Genomic DNA, 21,554 nt, shown 5'->3' on the forward strand with positions numbered 1-21,554 from the left:
ACTTTGGGATGTATGACATCACCAATGACATCACAGGAGCAAGTATGACATCACTGATTGCATCATCACAACAATGACAGCTTTTTACTACTAACACCAAGTAGCTAAATTCCCTGCTTGATCACTATTGAAAACACTACTGTTTTGTTACAGAACTCTACTGGTGTGTCGTGAGTAGTGTATAAACTACAGATTCACTTTGTTACAGAACTCTACTGGTGTATCGTGAGTAGTGTATAAACTACAGATTCACTCTACTGGTGTGTCGTGAGTAGTGTATAAACTACAGATTCACTGCACCATTCCTACATGCAATGCAGGAGTGCTTTTTAATGATGGATATAGTCTCTGGTCCTAGATTTACTTGAAGCTTAGAATGTAAATTTAGGAAATCAGAATAAACACACTGATAGTCTTTCAAGTCAGATTGGTGGAGCACGAAGTCCTTCATCATTTGTGTTAGTGGTAGGGAGTGGACTTGGATCAGGCGATGTGTGCCCAGCACTTGGCGGATCCGGTTCCGACACACCTGGGCCAGACTGCGAGGATGTCTCTTGGCCTCCAGAAAGACCCTGTAAGCATCAGGATCCAGCCTCCCCAGCTCTAGCTGCTGTACCTGCTCAGGGTCAGCGCCGTGGTCCAGCAGCAGCAGGACAAAGGCCACCGCCACCTCGCACCTGTACTGCAGCACCACGTCCAGCAGGAAAGTAGCCATGCCACACGTCAGAACGCCAGCACCCTGGAGCAGCAGGCGGAAGCAGGCCAGGTCTCTGCGTTCAGCACTGATGTAGAAAGGGGTGTCATAGATGAATCTATTGCTTCTGTTAGGGTCGGCCCCGGCTTTCAGGAGGATCCAGACACAGTCCAGTTGATCATAGTACACGGCATACCAGAGAGGTGTGATGTCATTCTCATCAGCTAGGTCTACCTGTGCTCCCTGGGTCATCAAGTAGTCCACACAGGCAGCATGACCACCATAGGCTGCGAGCCCCAGAGGGGTCTGCTCACACCCACAAAAACACTCCTCATTCATCTGCCTTTCAAAGTGGCCTTCCTGCAGCAGGCTCCTCAGTTTGTCCAGGTCTCCTGCGTCGGCGGCATCATGGACCTGCTGCATGTGGCGATGCCTTGGTCGAACAGCCATTCCTTCAGATCTGTCACTGTACCACACTGACAACCTTATGAAGGGACCAAATGTGGGTGGACATTATGACATCATAACATGACATCATAACATTATTACATCATGACATATGATTGATCACATCACTCACTGATGACATCACAATTGCTTGAGTGACATCACTGATGACATCCCTCACTGATGACATCACTATGCTGATGGCATCATCTGTGACATCATCAGTGATTTATTTGTGACATCATCGGCCACGCCTTATTTAGACTCTGTGTCTTGTTTTGGATGTGCGACGACGAGAGAGAGAAACACAAACGAACAAAACAATACGTTGCATCGTTTTAGTCTGCCGTGCATTAAAGCCAAAGTAACTAGCCTGTTTTGAAAATGTAAGGAGTAGAAAGTACAGAGTACAGCCCGTCAAGGTGAGCTCTGTCCTGTGTATCCGTCAGTGCTGCTACTTAACCCATAAAGTACTAAGTGTTTTGCTTCGTGTGTGTGTGTGTGTGTGTGTGTGTGTGTGTGTGTGTGTGTGTGTGTGTGTGTGTGTGTGTGTGTGTGTGTGTGTGTGTGTCCCCTATTAGGACAATGAGAAGCGGACGCCCCTGCATGCTGCAGCCTACCTGGGAGATGCTGAGATCATTGAGCTGCTCATCCTCTCAGGTAAAGCTGTAGCCATCTGTCTATAGTGGAGCAGATTCAAGAAAAAGAGTTCACATGTGGAAAGAAGCACCAAAATTCGTTCAAATAATCCTTGGGGATTGTTCTTTTGATTAAAAAAAACATTTTAGCCACGCAAAAATCAAGATTTTTCCAGCCTGGAAATAGTATTTTAGGGGCAACTTTGTGTAGCATTGTCCAATATGAGTGATTGCTATCAAACCAACATTTATGACCACAGAGAAGCCAGATTTATTCCACATAAATTTCAAAATGTCTGCTTTTTTTTTGGCCATAGAATTTCACTGTCCAGGGCAATTTTGATGCTTCTGGTGTCAAATGACAGGTTTTTACCCGTGGAAGATTCAACATTATACTGTACATCAGAAATAATCTGATTCTTTTTTTTGCCAGCAAGCATGGCTGCCGGCCTACATCTGGCTCTGCCTGATGGAAGCTGACTGACTGACAACCCTCAAAATGCTCGAGTTACATCACTGATGACATCACTCACTGATGACATCACAATTGCTCGGTCGGTCAACTATTAGGGGGCAGCCCTACAAGACTCAATAGTTAGGCTAAAATCAAGCATTAAGGTGGGCATATTTTTGCAGTGCAGTTTGTCGAACTAGTCATTTGAGATGTTACCCTCTCCAGCCGACCGTGTCTCCTGTCACTTGACCTTGTAATCCCCTGTCTGTCCGGCCCTCTGCTTTGCCTGCACTCCTCACAGCTGCTCCGCGTGCGCTCTGCTCTCTGCTCCCTGCTCCCTGCTCCCTGCTCTCTGCTCTCTGCTCTCTGCTCTCTGCTCTCTGCTCTCTGCTCTCTGCTCTCTGCTATGTGGCTGTCAGTCTTCTCTTGGTGACATCGCTCATCTGATTGGTTTTCTACGGCTTGGCTTTCTGTGAAGTCAGCTGAGCAGGTCAGGAGGTGGGGGGGGGGGGGGGGGCAGCGTTGACGTAAAACACTTGAGAGTTGAGGGCTGTGTGTGTGTGTGTGTGTGTGTGTGTGTGTGTGTGTGTGTGTGTGTGTGTGTGTGTGTGTGTGTGTGTGTGTGTGTGTGTGTGTGTGTGTGTGTGTGTGTGTGTGTGTGTGTGTGTGTGTGTGTACTGTTGTTCAGTGACGTGAAGGGGCAACAACAGGTGCAATTTCTGGGCTATTTTAACCCCCAACAGTCCCAAAAGGATCATGGGAGTTTTTACACTCTCCAGGCACTAGTGGCTCATGGGATACCCCCTCCCACAAGACATTTAACCTTTTTCTTTAAGCAAACCTTTTTCTCTCGCACGTGCTCTCTGTTTTCAATGATCAGATGTTTTTTTAGGCTTTCAACATGGGTTAGGTTCTCTGTGTTTTCTCTCCCTGCGTGCTCGGTTCTTACCTAACAAGTTACATATTAAAGAAATTATTTGTTTGCTTGTTTGCTTGTTTGTCTGACTGTCTGAATGTCTGTCTCCCTCCTCTCTCTCTCTCTCTCTCTCTCTCTCTCTCTCTCTCCCTCCCTCCTCTCTCTCTCTCTGTCTCTCTGTCTCTCTGTCTCTCTCTCTGTCTCTCTGTCTCTCTCTCTGTCTCTCTGTCTCTCTCTCTGTCTCTCTCTCTCTCTCTGTCTCCCCCAAGGAGCCAGAGTTAATGCCAAAGATAACAAGTGGTTGACTCCTCTTCATCGAGCTGTCGCCTCTTGCAGTGAGGTAACACATTAACACATGACACACACCTTGTGTACTCCTGTGACTCTACTGCAGCTTTTCCTTTGTCACAACTCATGTGACAAAGTAATGAACGCAAGTCATGAAATACACTGAATCTCATCGTCTGTTATTAAATCCTGAACTATATTGTCTCTGTCTGTGCAGGACGCAGTGTCTGTGTTGTTGAAGCACAGTGCGGACGTTAACGCGCGGGACAAGAACTGGCAGACGCCGCTCCATGTTGCCTCTAGCAACAAGGCGGTGCGCTGCGCCGAGGCCCTGGTCCCTCTGCTCAGCAACGTCAACGTGTCTGACCGGGCAGGACGCACTGCCCTGCACCATGCTGCCTTCAGTGGACACGTGGAGGTCCGTTTCTCACTCACACACACACATACCACACATAAACATGTCGGCACCTATTACATTTTGCGTGTGTGTGTGTGTGTGTGTGTGTGTGTGTGTGTGTGTGTGTGTCAGATGGTGAAGCTGCTGCTGTCCAGAGGAGCCAACATTAATGCATTTGATAAGAAGGACAGGAGAGCCATCCACTGGGCAGCCTACATGGGTAAGACTGATGCTGTGCGAATGGACTTTCTGTCACAATATGAATCACACACACACACACACACACACACACACACACACACACACACACACACACACACACACACACACACACACACACACAGAGTTGGGGTCAAGGTTCCATCCAGTTCTTTCTCTCTGCTTCAGGTCATCTGGAGGTGGTGAGGCTGCTGGTGGCCAGTGGAGCCGAGGTGGACTGTAAGGACAAGAAGGCCTACACGCCGCTCCATGCAGCCGCCTCCAGCGGCATGAGCAGCACCGTGCACTACCTGCTAGGCCTGGGGGTCCAGGTCAGAATACACACACACACACACACACACACACACACACACACACACACACACACACACAAACACACACACACACACACACACAAGGAGGCACGCAGAGTGTGTTTTTCACTCAGTATTGTCAGTGCTAATCACAGGCACACTTTATTCACACATTCACACATACATACATATTATCAGCATTTTAAATTGGGGGAAAAAAATACAGTAGCCAACAACTGACATTATCCTTAAAGGAGAATTCTGGTTTTTTATACCCCGGACCTTATTTCCAGCTTAAAATATGATGTTTTACTCACCCAGAGAACTTTGGTTTAATTCTGATCGCCATAGAAGATATTCAGGTCCGAGTAGAGTCCGAACTGGCCAAAACGGGCGAAAACAGGGCATACGCAGTACACACTGTAAATAACGTATTTTCTGCAACGTAGCGGTTCATATCCTCATAATATCTTGTCCATAAATGGACGTGAATCCGTCTAGTCTCCTCCGGGCAGCCTCGGGCAGCTTTATCTCTCTCTGTCTCGGTGTCTCTCTTTCTCTCTCCCTCTCTATCTATCGCGGGCTCTCTCTCTCTCGCAAAATGCTGGACATCTAGTATCCTGTGACGATGCTATGTAAAGCCCTTTGAGACATGCTTGTGTGATAAACAGAACTGAAATGTGCCATGACATGACGCTTGGACCAAGCAGAAGTTTAACTAAAAAATTGCACCTCTTTTTTCCTCAGTGCCTGAAAAGTTAGGCTGTATAATAAATATACACAGCGAGACATCCATTCATACTGTTCTCTGTCTGCCTGTGCAGATCAACGAAGTGAATGCCTATGGCAACACCCCGCTCCATGTCGCCTGTTATAACGGACAGGATGTGGTGGTGAATGAGCTCATCGAGGCTGGGGCCAACGTCAACCAGGTATGCGTGTGTCTCCATGTGACATGGTCATGTGACATAGTGTGAGCCTGCAGTCTGACAACGGCTGTGTGTGTTTAATTGTGTTATTATTTACCGTCCTATGTCAGGCGAATGAGAGGGGCTTCTCTGCGCTCCATTTTGCCTCCTCCTCCCGCCAGGGGGCGCTGTGCCAAGAGCTGCTGCTGGCCCACGGTGCTCATGTCAACATGAGGGTGAGTACTCAGTGTGGCCATACATAGACATGCACATTCAAGCACGCGCAAATACGTCTTCTGCATATAGCGTTTCCTTCACATTATGAGCCATACTTAAGTACATCTCAGCATATAGCGTTTCCTTCACATTACAAGCCATTCTTATATGGCAGCACCTGCTGCTGTAACGGATCCTGTAATGGACCAGGTGTGAACCTGTTTCAGAACCAACGTACTCTGACCCCCGGGTACAGCAAACGCTGCTCAGCAGGAAGCATCAGCTGCTCAGTAGCTACTAGCAGGAAATGACCAAAGAAACTACAGTGTCGTAAACACTTTGTTAGCACTGATGGAAACTGATATTGGCTCCACACAGCCTCAAGATGCAAGACCATATGGACGATGGGGGGGAGCCGACTCCCTCAGGCTGCAAGCTGCTTAGAGAGCGAGCGAGCGAGTTTGTGGTGCACTGCACATGTCTGTGTAAAGGCCCCAATTATACTCCGTTAAAGACGGAGACGGACAGCCTTCTGTCCGTACTCCGCATTCATTTCGTACATATTTCTGTCTGTCCTCTGAAAGCTTACGGATACGCATGAAACGGAGCAGAACCACACGCACACTCACACATTTGACTCTCTACTGCCCACTGGTGGATGTATTGCTTAACATCATACCAACATGAAAGATGCATGGAAGTATGTGGGCAGTGACGATTACACAGTTTGAAATGGATGCATTTATTTTGGTATGAAAATGGAGTATAATTGGGCCTTAAGATAGCTTCCATTCTTTCTAAGCTCTTAACTCATTGAGTGCCAGCCACTTTTGGAGAACGGACGCTCCCAGTGCCAGAGTTTCAGAGCGTTTTCAGTGATTTCTCGAGGCCCACAGAATATTGTGTGATATTACTATGTAAACACCGAACACGCACAAAGAACAAGGAGACTCTATTGTATCATCAGGAAAAAAAAAGTTTATTGATACCATTTTCCGTTCTTTAGTTATGAGCCGGAGAAGATAGGTTGTTTTCAGCGTTTTCAGGCGTTTCAAATTAGAAGCTGAGTTATTCAGCCTTTTGTGAAATGAAGCATTTCAAGCACATTCACTGACTCTAGCTAATATTTTCTGATGTAGTGACGTGGTGTAGTTGTGTGGTGCCCTGCGTGCCCCACCCCCCTCTCCCCCCCCTCAGCTGCAAACTCCTCCCCACACTAACACACAGCCTCACGCACCCAGCGTCTATTTTCGGAGTGCTCCGTTTTTGTGCGCCGGCTCCCAGCGCGACACGGAAAAGCCAAACCGGACTGCTGAGAATGGTTTGGCTTTTCAGTGTCGGGTGCTGCTTTTCTGGCGGCTAATCGTGTGGAGAAACTATACAGAGGCAGAGGGGCTCAGTTGTGGGAGCGGATTGACTGCTGTTCGTAGCCAACGTCAGCTGCAGCCAGAGCAATCTATATGGCTCTGGCTGCAGCATGAGCGGTTTCTCTTTCATCACGGGGCTTTTTCCTGCTGTTTTCCTGACCTTTCTCTAATCTGGAGAGCACTGTCACCACCTAATGAGTCCGTAAAATAGGTTATACACCTTCAATAGCTACAATATTTGTACAGGAGATGCAGGATGCTTTGATCCACGTCCCACCGCCAAAAAACACATTTGACGTCGATCGACGTCATTGGCACTCTACGTCACTACTTACTTTGACGTCGATCGACGTCATTGGCACTCAATGAGTTAAGCCCGGAAAACACGTTGGGTCGACTGCAAAGAACTAGTGGCCAAAACGTTGCACTTGACCACACCGCAAATACTACAGCCGACAGTCAACTAGCACGTACATCCTGGTTCATGGCACAAGGCCGACTAGTGCCAACGGTGCAGGACACACCACGAAGACTAGGGGGCGACAGACGCTCACCGACTGCCCAGACCTTGCAGGCGGCCGACTGTCACATCGGTGTGTTCTCGGGCTTTAAACCCCAGGCTGGTGATGACCTCACTAAGAGTTCACAGTTCAGGGATGACCTCACTGAGAGTTCGCAGTGCAGTGATGACCTCACTAAGAGTTCACAGTTCAGGGATGACCTCACTGAGAGTTCACAGTGCAGTGATGACCTCACTAAGAGTTCACAGTTCAGGGATGACCTCACTGAGAGTTCACAGTGCAGTGATGACCTCACTGAGAGTTCACAGTGCAGTGATGACCTCACTAAGAGTTCACAGTGCAGTGATGACCTCACTAAGAGTTCACAGTGCAGTGATGACCTCACTGAGAGTTCACAGTTCAGGGATGACCTCACTAAGAGTTCACAGTGCAGTGATGACCTCACTAAGAGTTCACAGTGCAGTGATGACCTCACTAAGAGTTCACAGTGCAGTGATGACCTCACTAAGAGTTCACAGTGCAGTCAACTGCCCAAACTCAGATGATGTCTCATGATGTACTGTACTACTGAAATGTTGTCTTCCTACAGGAAGTAACAACACCCTCTTTTCTCCCAATCTCCCTGTGTGTGTGTGTGTGTGTGTGTGTGTGTGTGTCTCTCTCTCTCCCCCCATCTAGAGTAAGGATGGTAAGACTCCCCTCCACATGGCAGCTGCCCATGGCAGGTTCTCTCGCTCTCAGGCCCTCATTCAAAATGGTGAGAGCCCCCCCCCCACAGTGTGCTGTCAAGCCTCTAATAGTTTTGAATGTGCAGGCGCGCTGATTGTAAATTTGTGTGAAGATGTGACATGACAAATTGTCGGCGTACATATTGTTTTAATGTTTGGCCTCATGTTGTATTATGGGACTGCATGCAGGAGCGGAGATTGACTGTGAGGACAAGAGCAAGAACTCAGCCCTTCACATCGCTGCTCGCTACGGCCACGAGCTCATCATCACCGCACTCATCAACCACGGGGCCAACACCGCCAGGTTAGTCACAATGCACATTAGGCACACCGACATCCTTGTTTCTCAATATGTTTCTACTGAATTCAGTGTCCACTTTATTTGTAAAAATCGGGGTTAATACAGAAGACATTAAACATAACAACATTAAAATAAGAACAGTCCACAGTGTTTTTCTTCATTCATTATTGTTGCTAATTTCCCTTAATGTGTGAACCTTTTGAGGACTGGTGAGATTGTTAAAATCAAGGTCTCTCTCTCTCTCTCTCTCTCTCTCTCTCTCTCTCATCAGAAATGCACACCTGCTCAGAGGCCATGGCCTCCATGTCCTGTGAAGGCTTGTAACTGTCCCGTGTGCTCTTCTCTTTGCAGGAGAGGTATTCATGGGATGTTCCCCCTCCACTTGGCAGCTCTCAGTGGCTTCTCAGATTGCTGCAGGAAGCTGCTGTCCTCAGGTACACTTACCACGCTGGCAGCATTCTTGCCACTGGCATCACTAGTTGACATCGAAATTGATGCTGATTGCATATTTACTCAGGCTTCGACATCGACACCCCCGATGACTTTGGAAGGACCTGCCTACATGCTGCTGCAGCTGGAGGGTCAGTCGGTATTTCTACTCCATGCTCCATCATTGTTTCATCTCTGGCACTCGATCCTCTCAATTTCCTCTCCTCTTCATTCTTAGCCTCCTTTTTACCTGCAGTCTCTTGGATTGGTATGTCAATGAAACAGTGACTCTTTCTCTCCAAACAGGAACCTGGAGTGTGTGAACCTGCTGTTAAACACAGGGGCCGACTTTAACCGGAAAGACAACTTTGGAAGGTGAGCTCATTTTCTATGCCGACTGCGAGATTTAATTTGGACTTGTCATTGCTATCGAAGTTATATGATTATTTTTTCAATGTATGCCACAGCTGCTTTCTGCATCTAATTTACTGAGACTGTTTTGCATATCTCCTAGTAAGAACGTGGTTTAATTCATTTGAGAATGTCAAATGGCCCTGAGAGAACGCGATCCATGAAAAAGAGTAAATTGTAACAAGTCCACCTTGGAAGTAGCTACTCTTCTTAATGGTGATGGCAATGAGCTGCCCAGTCTGATGTAGTCCAGCATTTACATTCTCATTGACATTTTAGGCATCTCACTAGTATATAATAAGGTGGATTCCGCGGCGCACAATTACTCAGTTGCTCAACTGACATGCACGAAGGCAGGCGGCGTGCTGGAAATGAGCGTACGATATTTCTAGTCTAGCTGAGAAGGGTGGCCAAGCGCACTTGAATAGGGATTAATAACTACATTGTGAGTGGTTACAGACAAAGCTATTTACAATTAGCACATTTGTAATAAGCTTAAATTTCTTGATCACAAAATGTACAAACATTCAGTTGTAAGATGCCCTGACAATATCCCTGTATCCATAGAATGAAATGTGATAGAGCAGGGGTTTTCAAAGTCTGAGACTGTGGGCCTCCCCTTAGACAAGGCTTGGGAAAATGCGACCCCCATCCCATAGACACTCAACAATTGAGCCACGAATAGGCATTTATTTGTTTCTGACTCTGGGAAAGTGGGGAAAACTGTGAAATTCCCCAAAACTACTATCTTTGAGCTATCTCTTTAACCAAATCACACACATTTAGGCTATTCTATGTGATCTTCTTTCAATAACAACATTTAATGTAATGAGGAATGTAACATTTTTTCACTTCAATTCACTGAGCATCCCCTGAAACAGTTTGGAGCCCCTCCCTGGGGAGGCCCGCCTCCCGCTTTGAAAACCTCGTAATAGAGGAAGCTAGGAGAGAAAAAAGGGCTAAAGAAAGAGAGGCAGGCAGAGGTTTTTTGGAGCAGATGGGGTGGGTAGAGGAGACGGGATATGCAGTCCTTGCTGGTGTGAATAATGGCCGACATTGGCTCCCTGACTGTCCCAGGACTCCGCTCCACTATGCATCGGCCAACTGCAACTACCAGTGTGTGTTTGCCCTGGTGGGCTCCGGGGCCAGCGTCAACGAGCTGGACCAGAGAGGCTGCAGCCCCCTCCACTACGCTGCTGCAGTAGACACTGATGGAAAGTAAGTTCTACTGTGTGTGTGTGTGTGTGTGTGTGTGTGTGTGTGTGTTGGGAAGGGGGGGGGCGGCGTTATGTGTGCGTGAGAGAGCTTATCACGATGGGATTAGAAGTGAACTGTAAGAAAGATACGGGTAGGGTGCTACACGCGAGAGCCTGAAGTGATGTAGAACGGCATGACATGGCCTCAATCTGACACCAACTACTTTGGGGGGAGGTGAACCAGAGCATGATCTTATGCACGTTGGCCGCCCAGTAGTAGCCCATGAGGTTTGGTAAGCCCAGTCCGCCATGGGACCTGTTCCCCTGTAGTAACAACTTGCCAGCTCTTGCGTGCTTGCCCGCCCAAATGAAAGAAGAGAGAATACCATCGATGGTAATGAAAAACGATTTAGAAAGAAAAATGGGCAAACATTGAAAAATATATAAATATCTAGGAAGTATGTTCATTTTAACTGTTTGGACTCGACCCGCCAGAGAAAGAGGCAGGCGATCCCACCTTTGGAGGTCTGCTTTAACTGAGGCTGTAAGGTTAGTCAGGTTCTTATCCTGTAATGTACAGATGGATCGAGTGATTTGAATGCCGAGATATTTAAAACCAGAGTTGCATAATCTAAAAGGTATTGACGTAGATGGAATTATGTCGGCCGGTTTATTAATAGGGAGGCACTCACTTTTTTGAATGTTTAGTTTGTATCCCGAAATCGCACCGAAGGATTTCAAGACTGACATGATACGTGGGATACTGGCTAAGGGATCACATACATATAAAAGGAGGTCGTCAGCATACAACGAGACCCTGTGCTCCGTGCCCCACCTCTGGATCCCTTTCAAACCCTCTTCAGTCTTCAAAGCAATCGATAGGGGTTCAATGGCGATGGCGAACAGTAGCGGTGAAAGCGGACACCCCTGGCTATGTGTGCGTGAGAGAGAGTTTCTTGCAAACAAACTGCTAGTAGTGCAACAGGGAATCCTGAATGTCTTGACGGTAGCTTTTGCTTGAAGTTTGAGGTTTGCTTGCATTGTGCGTGTCTTATTGTTCTTTCTCTCTGTCAGGTGTCTGGAGTATCTGTTGAGGAACGATGCTGATCCAGGAGTGAGAGACAAACAGGGTTACAGTGCAGTGCACTACGCCTCGGCCTACGGACACACACTCTGCCTGGAGCTGGTGCGAACAACTACCATGCAAATGTGTCACATGACAGAGTTCCTACAGAGCACTGGAACACTTGGAAAGACATGGGAATTGAAACTGATCATCCCCCTGTCTTGAAAAGTTTGGAATTGTAGAGAAAAGTCTTGAGGCATTATGCAAATGTGGATCACTCTACATATTTTAGGAATATTAAAGACCATAGTCATTTTACATATTGTATGCTTTGTGAAGAAACATCTGCAACTGTAAAATGATGTGGTCTATTGGGTGGGCATATTACCCAGCCACTACCCAGCAGCATACATCATATGGAACAGCAAGCAAAATGAACCCTGCAGATGGCATAGTGCGCTAAACAAAATGCATAATCTCCCACAAGAGCCATGAATCTTCTTTACTTACAGTATTTGCCTTCTTTTTCTTTCAGATAGCAAGTGAGACACCTCTTGATGTGGTAAGAAGATTTCATTAAGTATTTATTTTCATGCATTTTGCTCTCCTTGACCACATATTAATTTGTGGCAGATAGCTCTCTCTGCTGGGCAAAATATTATGTTGCGATCACACTAGTCTGCTGTTGAGAAAGTGCCTTCTCCTCTTCCTTGCGATCGGTTGGCTGATTAAAAAAAAAGTGTCGTCAGTCAACTAAAAAGAGACGCCAGACACAGCATCTTGAAAAGTGGATGCTCATCATCTGCCTCATTGGTGCTCCTCATTGACAGTAGTGGGAACACAACTTTTATTTTTTGTGCCAGTTTAATGTGGCTGTGAGATGCAATTTGTGTCAACCTGGAAATTAATTCAGTATTTTATCAACCGCCTCTCTGTGTCAGTTGATGGATACGTCGGGAACAGACATGCTGAGTGACTCAGAGAGCCAGGCCCCGGTCAGTCCTCTACACTTGGCGGTGAGTTCAGGGATTTCTCAGTCTGTCGTTCTCACACTCATGACCTCTCAGTCTCTAGTGCGTTGACTCTCACTGCTCTTGACTATCAACACTGAACTTGTTGGTGTGTGTGCGTCTCCCCTCTACCCAGGCGTACCATGGCCACTGTGGAGCGCTGGAGGTGCTCCTGTCCTCCCTGCTGGACGTGGACGTGCGGAGCCCCGAGGGCCGGACGCCCCTCAGCCTGGCCTGCTCCAGGGGCCACCAGGAGTGTGTCTCCCTGCTGCTGCACCACGGAGCCTCGCCCATGGCCCGCGACTACACGCGCAAGAGGACGGCCATACACGCTGCAGGTACACACACTTACAACCAAGTCAGTGTGGATACAACCCTCACACATCACATTCATTTGGTTTGGAGCCTGACTTTAAAAAATGTGTTACTTATTACTGTAACTTTTTGATTCATGTGAGTTACACTCCAGCATAGTGCCAACTGTGTGTGTGTGTGTGTGTGTGTGTGTGTGTGTGTGTGTGTGTGTGTGTCCTTCAGCTATGAATGGCCACCCAGAGTGCCTACGCCTGCTCATGGGCAACAACGAACAACACTCTTCTGTGGACATACAAGATGCCAACGGACAGTGAGTGTGTGTATGTGTGTGGATATACAAAATGGTTTTAAGTTGGAAGCTTTCAGCGAGTGATTTGGGTCAGGGTACCTTACTTCTCATTTCTAGAAAATTTCTGGACTTGATTTTTTTGTTTTGTTTTTGTTTTTGCTTTTGCTTTTGCTGCTGCTGCTATGACATTGTGTTACCTCTTAGCTGTTGATGTTTCATTGGTGTGTGCAGGACAGCTTTGATGTTGGCAGTGCTGAGTGGACATAGTGAGTGTGTGTACTCACTGCTCAGTCAAGGAGCCAGTGTAGAGGCCCGGGACCGCTGGGGCAGGACAGCACTACACCGCGCGGTGAGAGACACTCTCTTACACGCGGCCCACTAACATTACACCACGCAGTGAGACACTCTCCGACACGCCCACTAACATTACAGCACGCAGTGAGAGACACTCCGACACGCCCACTAACATTACACCACGCAGTGAGACACACTCCGACACGGCCACTAACATTACAGCACGCAGTGAGAGACACTCCGACACGGCCACTAACATTACACCACGCAGTGAGACACACTCCGACACGGCCACTAACATTACACCACGCAGTGAGACACACTCCGACACGGCCACTAACATTACACCACGCAGTGAGACACACTCCGACACGGCCACTAACATTACACCACGCAGTGAGACACTCCGACACGGCCACTAACATTACAGCACGCAGTGAGAGACACTCCGACACGGCCACTAACATTACACCACGCAGTGAGACACACTCCGACACGGCCACTAACATTACACCACGCAGTGAGACACTCTCCGACACGCCCACTAACATTACACTACGCAGTGAGACACACTCCGACACGGCCACTAACATTACACCACGCAGTGAGACACTCTCCGACACGGCCACTAACATTACACCACGCAGTGAGACACACTCCGACACGGCCACTAACATTACACCACGCAGTGAGACACTCTCCGACACGGCCACTAACATCACTACACCGCGGGGTGAGACACACGTTGTGTATTTATATTCTGTTTTTTTTCCGTACAGGCGGTGACAGGCCAGGAGGAGTGTGTGGAGGCCCTCCTCCAGCGCGGGGCCAGTGTGTGTGTGAGGGACATCCGGGGCCGCACGCCCCTGCACCTGGCCTCCGCCTGCGGCCGTGTGGGCGCCCTGGGAGCCCTGCTGCAGGCCGCCAGCGCCTCACACACCAACACACACCTCACTGACAACCAGGGATACACACCGCTTCACTGGGCCTGCTACAACGGTAAGGACAGGGCAGGAAACAATCACACACACATTGACATGTCTGTTATGTCTGAAGCTATAGCTTATGCATATATGGCACAGCATTTGTGAAAGTGGAAAAAAATAAATCTGATTTGATATGTCTGAAAACTACTTACACCCCATTTACACCTGGTTTTTAAATGTGACCTGTATCTGGATAAGTTCTCTGGGTAATGGTCAGCGGTCGCATTTAAAAACCTGGTGTAGATGGGGTGAACGAGATCTTAACACCTTGATTGCCAGCGACGAGTGTAGTCGTCAAACACAATCCAGCTGTTCACTGCCAGCGACGAGTTGACTCGTCAAAAAAAATCTATTTTTTTTTTTTGACGGTGGGATGTGCATCGAACCCTTTTACATCTCTTATATAGGTATTGGACGTGTACAACGTGTACAACCCATTCCACCGACCCACTAAGTGGTGACAGTGCTTTCCTGACTAGAGGAAGGCAAGCAAAAAGCAGTGTGACTGAAGCCATTCTCATGAAGGTGGATTGGCGAAGGCGCTTTCATTTCGCGCTGATTGCTGGCGGTGCGGGATTGCAGATTTGCATAGTGGATTGCGGGTGGGACACACTTTGAAACACGCAGCATAAATATGACCAGAATCGCAAAAGCTTCATCAAAGCCCTCAACCAAAACTCCAAGAAGCGAGCGAGTCTAACCAGACTTCCTCAAAGAGCGGCCGCACAGACAGGCTCACACCCGCACAGCAGCAGCAAAGCAAACTGGTGACAAGCGGGGACTGCCCCCTAGTCCGACACCAAATTGGAAACAAATCCCATTCTAAAAGGCTTTTAGAATGGGATTTTCAACCCATTCTTTTTTGTTTCTTTTTCGCTATAATTTAGAGTAATTTAATTTCTATTCAGAAATTTATTTGAGAGGTCGAGAGTATGAGAAAGTGCATTTGCAAAGGTAGGAAAGTGCTTGTGACATGGCGCTGCAGCCAAAAAGAACGCCCACAGGAGGGAGGAGTTGAGCAGAGGGAAGTTTACTGCTGTTATGGAGGAAATTACTGTTCAAAACTATTGTTTAGGTCTTACTGATGCCAAAAATGAATGGTTAAAGTGACTGTTCTATCGAATTTCACAAAAAGCCGTTTATCTCTAAATATTTTTTCTGATGCTGAAACCATGCTGTATTCAACTGCTAATGCTTACATAACTACTAACTCTACAAACTAACTCTTTTAGACAGAGAAAGCACACATTCTATTAGTTCTTTTTAGATGATTGGTGTTCACGAAGTCGTAACAGAAGAGAAACCTCGGCTCTTGTAAAATGAGCCTAGAATCCTCAAAAACCCCCCTGGCAGAAGCTATCTACAGCAAGAAAAAAACGGCTGGCAGTCAATGTGTTAACACGTGAGCGAGACTACCTCCAGATGTGGTCAGGAAGATCTGATCACATCCTCATTACGATACGTTTACACCTTGCATTAACATGCATTTTTCCTTATCCAGATAACATCCAGATTACTTATGCGGATACAGGTCACATAAAAAAAAAACAGGTATAAATGGGGTGTTAGTAACACTGCACATGTATTGCACCAGTAAAAACTGGACAGAAAAGGGTTATTGATTCAAACTCTTCTATCCTCCTCTCTCCCTTTCTATATCTATCCCTTCATCTGTCTGTCTGCCTTTCTCTTGTTCTCTTTCTAGGATACGATGCGTGTGTGGAGATGCTGTTAGACCAGGAGGCAGTCAGGAAGATTCAGGGCAACTCCTTCAGTCCACTGCACTGTGCTGTGTAAGAAGAACGTGTGTCTGTACCACTGACCTAAAGATATGGACAGAGCTATCCCATTGATTTTGGGCTCCCGCTTTGAGTTGAACTGGTGGCCGTCGCCATCTTGATTTTTCGTCAGCAGAGTGGGAGGGAATGGGTTGAGTCCTTCCGCAGCTCACGTGAGATGGGGGTTTCCCAGAGCCGCAGCTCCGCCTGCTATTGGTCCGTGATCGGCAAGCTGCGCGATCACTGGACAGGCGACCTGTCAATCACCCCCTTTTCTATTGTCTATTTTACTCCAAACAGATGAGTTATATAAGAAATGACCCCCCCCCCCCGACAGTTGTTATGAAAAGGTGAAATTAGCTATAGACCAAAACCGTGTTAAGGCCCAGGCTGTAAAGATGCTTAAAAGTGGGGCATTTTAACAAGGGGGTGAACGGGAACGAGGGGACTTCTGAGCCCTGCCTCAAGTGGCCATTCGAGGAATTACAGCTTTCGGGGTCATTTCCGCGTCCTCGTGGGAAAGTGGCAGAGCTTGCCCACTGGTCTGTACACATCTTGCATGTTTGTGTGTGCTGGTGTGCAGGTATGTGATTGTGACTGTGTGTGTGTGTGTGTGTGTGTGTGTGTGTGTGTGTTTCAGAATGAACGATAACGAGGGAGTAGCTGAGATGTTGATTGACGCCCTGGGTGCTGCCATCGTCAACACCACTGACTCCAAGGGCAGGTGAAAAACACATTGACACACTGTTACATTACATTGTTTGTTATACAAGTAACAATTTGGTCCAACAGTAAACACAGTATGCATTGAAATACTAACTGACTGTATTTGTTCTCTGCACGGCACATTGTGGCAAACTTAGAAATGGATTATTTCTTTGTCTTATCTAGAAATGGATGCAGTAGATGTGTCAGCATGTTGACTGTGTGTGTGTGTGTGTGTGTGTGTGTGTGTGTGTGTGTGTGTGTGTGTGTGTGTGTGTGTGTGTGTGTGTGTGTGTGTCACTGTAGGACCTCCCTTCACGCTGCAGCCTTTTCAGACCATGTGGAGTGTGTTTCCCTGCTGCTGGCCCATGGAGCTCAGGCAAATAACGTCGACACGCACACTCGCAGCACGCCACTGATGATGGCCGCTCTCAATGGACAGACCAATGCTGTGGGTCAGTACACCACACACACACACACACACACACACACACACACACAGACACACACACACACACACACACAGTCACACACACACACACACACACACACACACACACACACACACACACACACACACACACATGCACACACACACACAGTGTGTGTAACTGGAGGTAACCCTCTCCATCTGTCTGTTGCAGAAGTGTTGGTGAGCAGCGCTAAAGCAGACCTCACACTACAGGATAACCACAGGAACACAGCCTTACATCTGGCTTGTAGCAAGGTAACGCACGCATGCACGCACACACACACACACACACACACACACACACACACACTGTCTGTTTTCTTTTTTAGCTTTTGAGTATCATCCACTGACCAAATATGACTCATTATGACGTAGAACCAACAGCGGTAGAGAAAATAAACTTGTCAGAATTGTCAAAATCAATATGCGTTTCGCTGGTGGTGAGCTTAAATAAATCATGTTTGTTATTGCAAATCCAACTTGATTGTCCTCTCATCCCTTCTTTCTTTGTGCACTCTCCTCTGCTGCCCTGCTCTCTGTTCCTCCCAGGGTCACGAGACGAGCGCGTTGTTGATTCTGGAGAAGCTCAGTGACAAGAACCTCATCAACTCCACCAATGCTGCTCTCCAGACGTAAGTGCAGTAGACCTGCTAGAGTGTAGGGCGCTCAACCATACAGTCACCTAATAACTTCAGATTTGATTTACTTGAACTCCTTCCACCCTCTCCCCCGCAGGCCCCTGCATGTAGCAGCCAGGAACGGGCTGACGGTGGTGGTTCAGGAGTTGCTGGGGAAAGGAGCCAGCGTGTTGGCAGTGGACGAGAATGGTCAGCATCCACCTCACCGCTTTAGCGCACAACCTCCATTCAGACACACTTTAGCAATGAAATAGGGCTGCAACTAATTATTTTGATTATCGATTAATCTGACGATCATGTTCTAGATTAATCGATTTGTCGTTTGGTCGATAAAATGTCACAAGATGGTGAAAACGGTCGATCACTTTTTCCCCAAAGCCCAAAATGATGTCCTCAAATGTCTTGTTTTGTCCTTACCAACAGTCCACAACCCAAAGATAATCAGTTTACTGTCATAGATTAGAAGACCAGATTAAACTAATTAAACCAGAAAATATTCACATTTGAAGTCGAGGTGAACCGGAACGGAATGCACTAGTGCGAGCGTCGGAGACTGAAAACAAATTGAGAGGCGGACCATATACGGTGTCGATGATTTGATTTGACAATTCTGTCGACTGGCTTTTTGGCATTGGTCAATCATGGCGTGTTCCACCCCCAAATCGAGTGGGATTCTATTGCACTACAGCACACTTTTTAAATTATATGTAGATTTGTCTTGTGTTTATGTATGTCTGTGTGTCCTGACTGCTATGTAATTGGGGCTCTGTTTTATGTTTGTGTTTACTAACTTGCTTTTATTCCTTTTATTCCTTTTTTAAGAACTCTGCCTGTTTTTGTTTTTTTAAGACACTCTGCTTCCCTTTGATGTTTCTTTTATGTCTTTTTTAACAGTGAAGTTGAGTGGGTTTTCGAGCATAAGAATTTCATTGCAGGTGATGGATGTTTTGCATTGTTACCGGCATATGACAATAAACTTGAAACTGAAACTGATTCAGTGTGTTGTCGTGCTACGCGAGTGGGATCCGCAGAGTACCAGGCAGCCACCTGCTTCGTGCGGAGCGAGCGGACAATCAGATGCATGGGTGCTGCCCGCCCGCCTGAAATCTCAGAGGGGCAACCCCTGACAACCACGCTCTCAAGCGCGCGCCTTTTACGCTATTTCTGTAAATACGCTATTCCTGGAATGCGCGTTTTAACAAGCCAGTTACATTTCTTTGCATTCTTAGAGATTATAGTTTTTGTTTTTTGTTCATGTTTCATACCAAGTTAGTAGTTAGTTTATGGGATAGGAAGGAATTCTGCCAGATGACAGGCACTAGGCACCATTTTCTACTTCATTTGGAAGAGAAAATTATCCTGAAATGAAGATTTGATTGACAGCTGCATGTCGTGATATGATTGGTTGAAATCGGGTAGAAATTTGATAGAACTAGGTGACGTCAGCAAACTGTAGATTAGTGTTATCAATGAAATCTTGAAAAATGAACTTTTGATGTGAAAAAGTGTGAAAAACTAAAGGAATTAGATTTTTGTGATTTTTTTTTTTGCATACATTATTAAATAGGTGCACTGCATACCCAGGTATTTGAACTAAGAGAAAAGAAAAGTCATTTTTGGGTTCAGCTCGACTTTAAGAAGCTGGAACGAGAGAATTTTAGTATTGTAATGATTAATCGATTATAAAAATAGCTGGCAATGAATTTTCTGTCGATTGACTAATCGTTACAGCTCTACACGGAAATATGACCAACCATTTCCTGTCCTGTCCCCAGGTTACACCCCTGCACTGGCCTGCGCTCCCAACCGGGACGTGGCTGACTGCCTCGCCCTCATCCTCAACTCCATGATGCCCGCCTCCCCCATGGTCACCATAGCAACCCTGCCTGCTCTCTCAATGGCTCGGACAGTCGTCAACCACCGCCCCTCCTCCAACCACATCTCCAAAGGCGTGGCCTTCGACGCCCTGCCCCCTCTGAGGCCTGACAACGCCTCCTACTGCAGGCCAGACCGCCCACTGTCCTCGCTCTCCGCGGACGACGAGCTCAACGACTCCGATTCGGAGACGTACTGAGGCCACGCCCTCCGACCCAGGTTCAGCGCTATTGGCTACGGCCCCGAAATGCTGGCGACTGGCCAACCCACTCAGGAGCCTTACAGAGATCACAGAGAACAGATGAGAAGAGAACAGAGACTGTGGGTGGATTATTTTTTGTGATCTGGGCAGTTTCTTTCTTTTCCCCACACCAGTTGGTGTAGATAAGCCTCTTAAAATACAACCAGATGCATTTACTTCATTAAGGTGCATGTCCCAGGGGACAAAAACAAATTCAAAGAGGGCGGAATAATGAAAGATGAACACACACTACATTTCTGTATGGTCAGTAAGACAGACCAGTGTCCTTTTCTTTTTCAGTCAAGTCAAATCAGTGTTTTTTTTTTTCTTTGCTGATATTTTCTGAATTGATTTCACGCCTTCCCAATGTTTTTTCCTCTACTATACTAGAAGGGCAACTACTGAAGAAAAGCTCAGAGGGCTGCTTTTTGGACTCTGTTGGGAAACTTTCATCTGAGGAAAAGGCAGAGGGACAATCCTAAGGGACCAAGAGACGGATAGACTCTTTTCCCTGCTGTACTTATGGATTTTTATTCAAAGTTCTTCCCCAAACTATCATGGCAGACACTGATGGCTGTCACTCACGCACATTAGTAGTGCTGAGTCCGTTTTTCGGAACCACTTTTCGATTCCGACAGGAGAGGAGGTCGTTTGTTGAGTTGGTTCTGACAGGAGACTGAATCCCAGTCTGTCTTTCGGGAGCCGATTCTGACAGCAGGTGGATGTTCGGTTCAGGAGTCGGCTGCAGAGTGAGGTGCCCCATGGGTTTTTAACTCGCAACTCTGTAATTACATTGTCTGTGTACTGTACTGGAGACAGGAAAAGTGGCTGACACTGTGTGTGTGTGTGTGTGTGTGTGTGTGTGTGTGGGTGTGTGTGTGGGTGTGGGTGTGGGTGAGAGAGCGACCAAGAGAGGAGTGTATGTGAGAGAGGGAGTGTGGATGTAAGAAATGGAGCAACATTGCCTTTTTAGGAACAAGCAACTTTTGGGCAGAGGATGAGCTCATCCTTGGTGCAATGTTCATAAAGAATGAGACATGAATAAATAAAGATTTCTTTTTGATTATTTAGTATGGTATGGTTTTCTATTATAGAAATCGAAAGACAATGTGCAAATGTATAAAAGGTGAAATGTGTATACTATTATTTAGTCTCAGACTGGTACATTGAGGTAGGTTGTCACTCGTTCAAAGGTTGCTTTGAGACGGACACTAATCGTGCGTTCCTTTATCGCAAAAGAACTGGGATGTGGAGGCTAAATGACGTCACATCTGTTTAGTTAGCATACCATTTGCAGAAAAGTTGAGCTGGGAAGTTCACTGTTCACTGGTCAGATCCACTCGCTAGCCATTGTTAGCAATAATTAAGCAATATCACACGAGAGGGAGTGCTGCTGTTGGCTAATATCAGCACTGCTGTGATTCAGTCGTAGGCACGAGGCCGCAGAATCCCATTTTAAAAT

General features: G+C 46.9%; 1 protein-coding gene across 1 annotated transcript in view; it reads left to right on the forward strand.

The window, feature by feature from the left end:
- LOC310785127 (serine/threonine-protein phosphatase 6 regulatory ankyrin repeat subunit A-like) overlaps window positions 1-20,926 on the forward strand; it is a 34,343-nt gene extending 13,417 nt beyond the window's left edge. The window contains exons 3-29 of the mRNA XM_083646111.1: window positions 1,723-1,801; window positions 3,419-3,489; window positions 3,655-3,855; window positions 3,967-4,054; window positions 4,222-4,364; window positions 5,171-5,278; window positions 5,386-5,490; window positions 8,037-8,115; window positions 8,276-8,390; window positions 8,739-8,821; window positions 8,905-8,968; window positions 9,123-9,191; window positions 10,305-10,445; window positions 11,498-11,609; window positions 12,025-12,051; window positions 12,431-12,505; window positions 12,636-12,837; window positions 13,037-13,124; window positions 13,335-13,452; window positions 14,177-14,396; window positions 16,089-16,176; window positions 16,802-16,885; window positions 17,173-17,321; window positions 17,511-17,593; window positions 17,888-17,970; window positions 18,074-18,165; window positions 19,752-20,926. Coding sequence (XP_083502237.1) covers window positions 1,723-1,801; window positions 3,419-3,489; window positions 3,655-3,855; window positions 3,967-4,054; window positions 4,222-4,364; window positions 5,171-5,278; window positions 5,386-5,490; window positions 8,037-8,115; window positions 8,276-8,390; window positions 8,739-8,821; window positions 8,905-8,968; window positions 9,123-9,191; window positions 10,305-10,445; window positions 11,498-11,609; window positions 12,025-12,051; window positions 12,431-12,505; window positions 12,636-12,837; window positions 13,037-13,124; window positions 13,335-13,452; window positions 14,177-14,396; window positions 16,089-16,176; window positions 16,802-16,885; window positions 17,173-17,321; window positions 17,511-17,593; window positions 17,888-17,970; window positions 18,074-18,165; window positions 19,752-20,050 — 3,066 coding nt within the window. The 3' untranslated portion in view covers window positions 20,051-20,926. The remainder of the gene's footprint in view (window positions 1-1,722; window positions 1,802-3,418; window positions 3,490-3,654; window positions 3,856-3,966; window positions 4,055-4,221; window positions 4,365-5,170; window positions 5,279-5,385; window positions 5,491-8,036; window positions 8,116-8,275; window positions 8,391-8,738; window positions 8,822-8,904; window positions 8,969-9,122; window positions 9,192-10,304; window positions 10,446-11,497; window positions 11,610-12,024; window positions 12,052-12,430; window positions 12,506-12,635; window positions 12,838-13,036; window positions 13,125-13,334; window positions 13,453-14,176; window positions 14,397-16,088; window positions 16,177-16,801; window positions 16,886-17,172; window positions 17,322-17,510; window positions 17,594-17,887; window positions 17,971-18,073; window positions 18,166-19,751) is intronic.
- Window positions 20,927-21,554: the final 628 nt, after the last annotated feature.

The sequence above is a fragment of the Poromitra crassiceps genome (genome assembly GCF_964638095.1).
Source record: "Poromitra crassiceps genome assembly, chromosome: 11".
NCBI lineage: Eukaryota > Metazoa > Chordata > Actinopteri > Beryciformes > Melamphaidae > Poromitra > Poromitra crassiceps.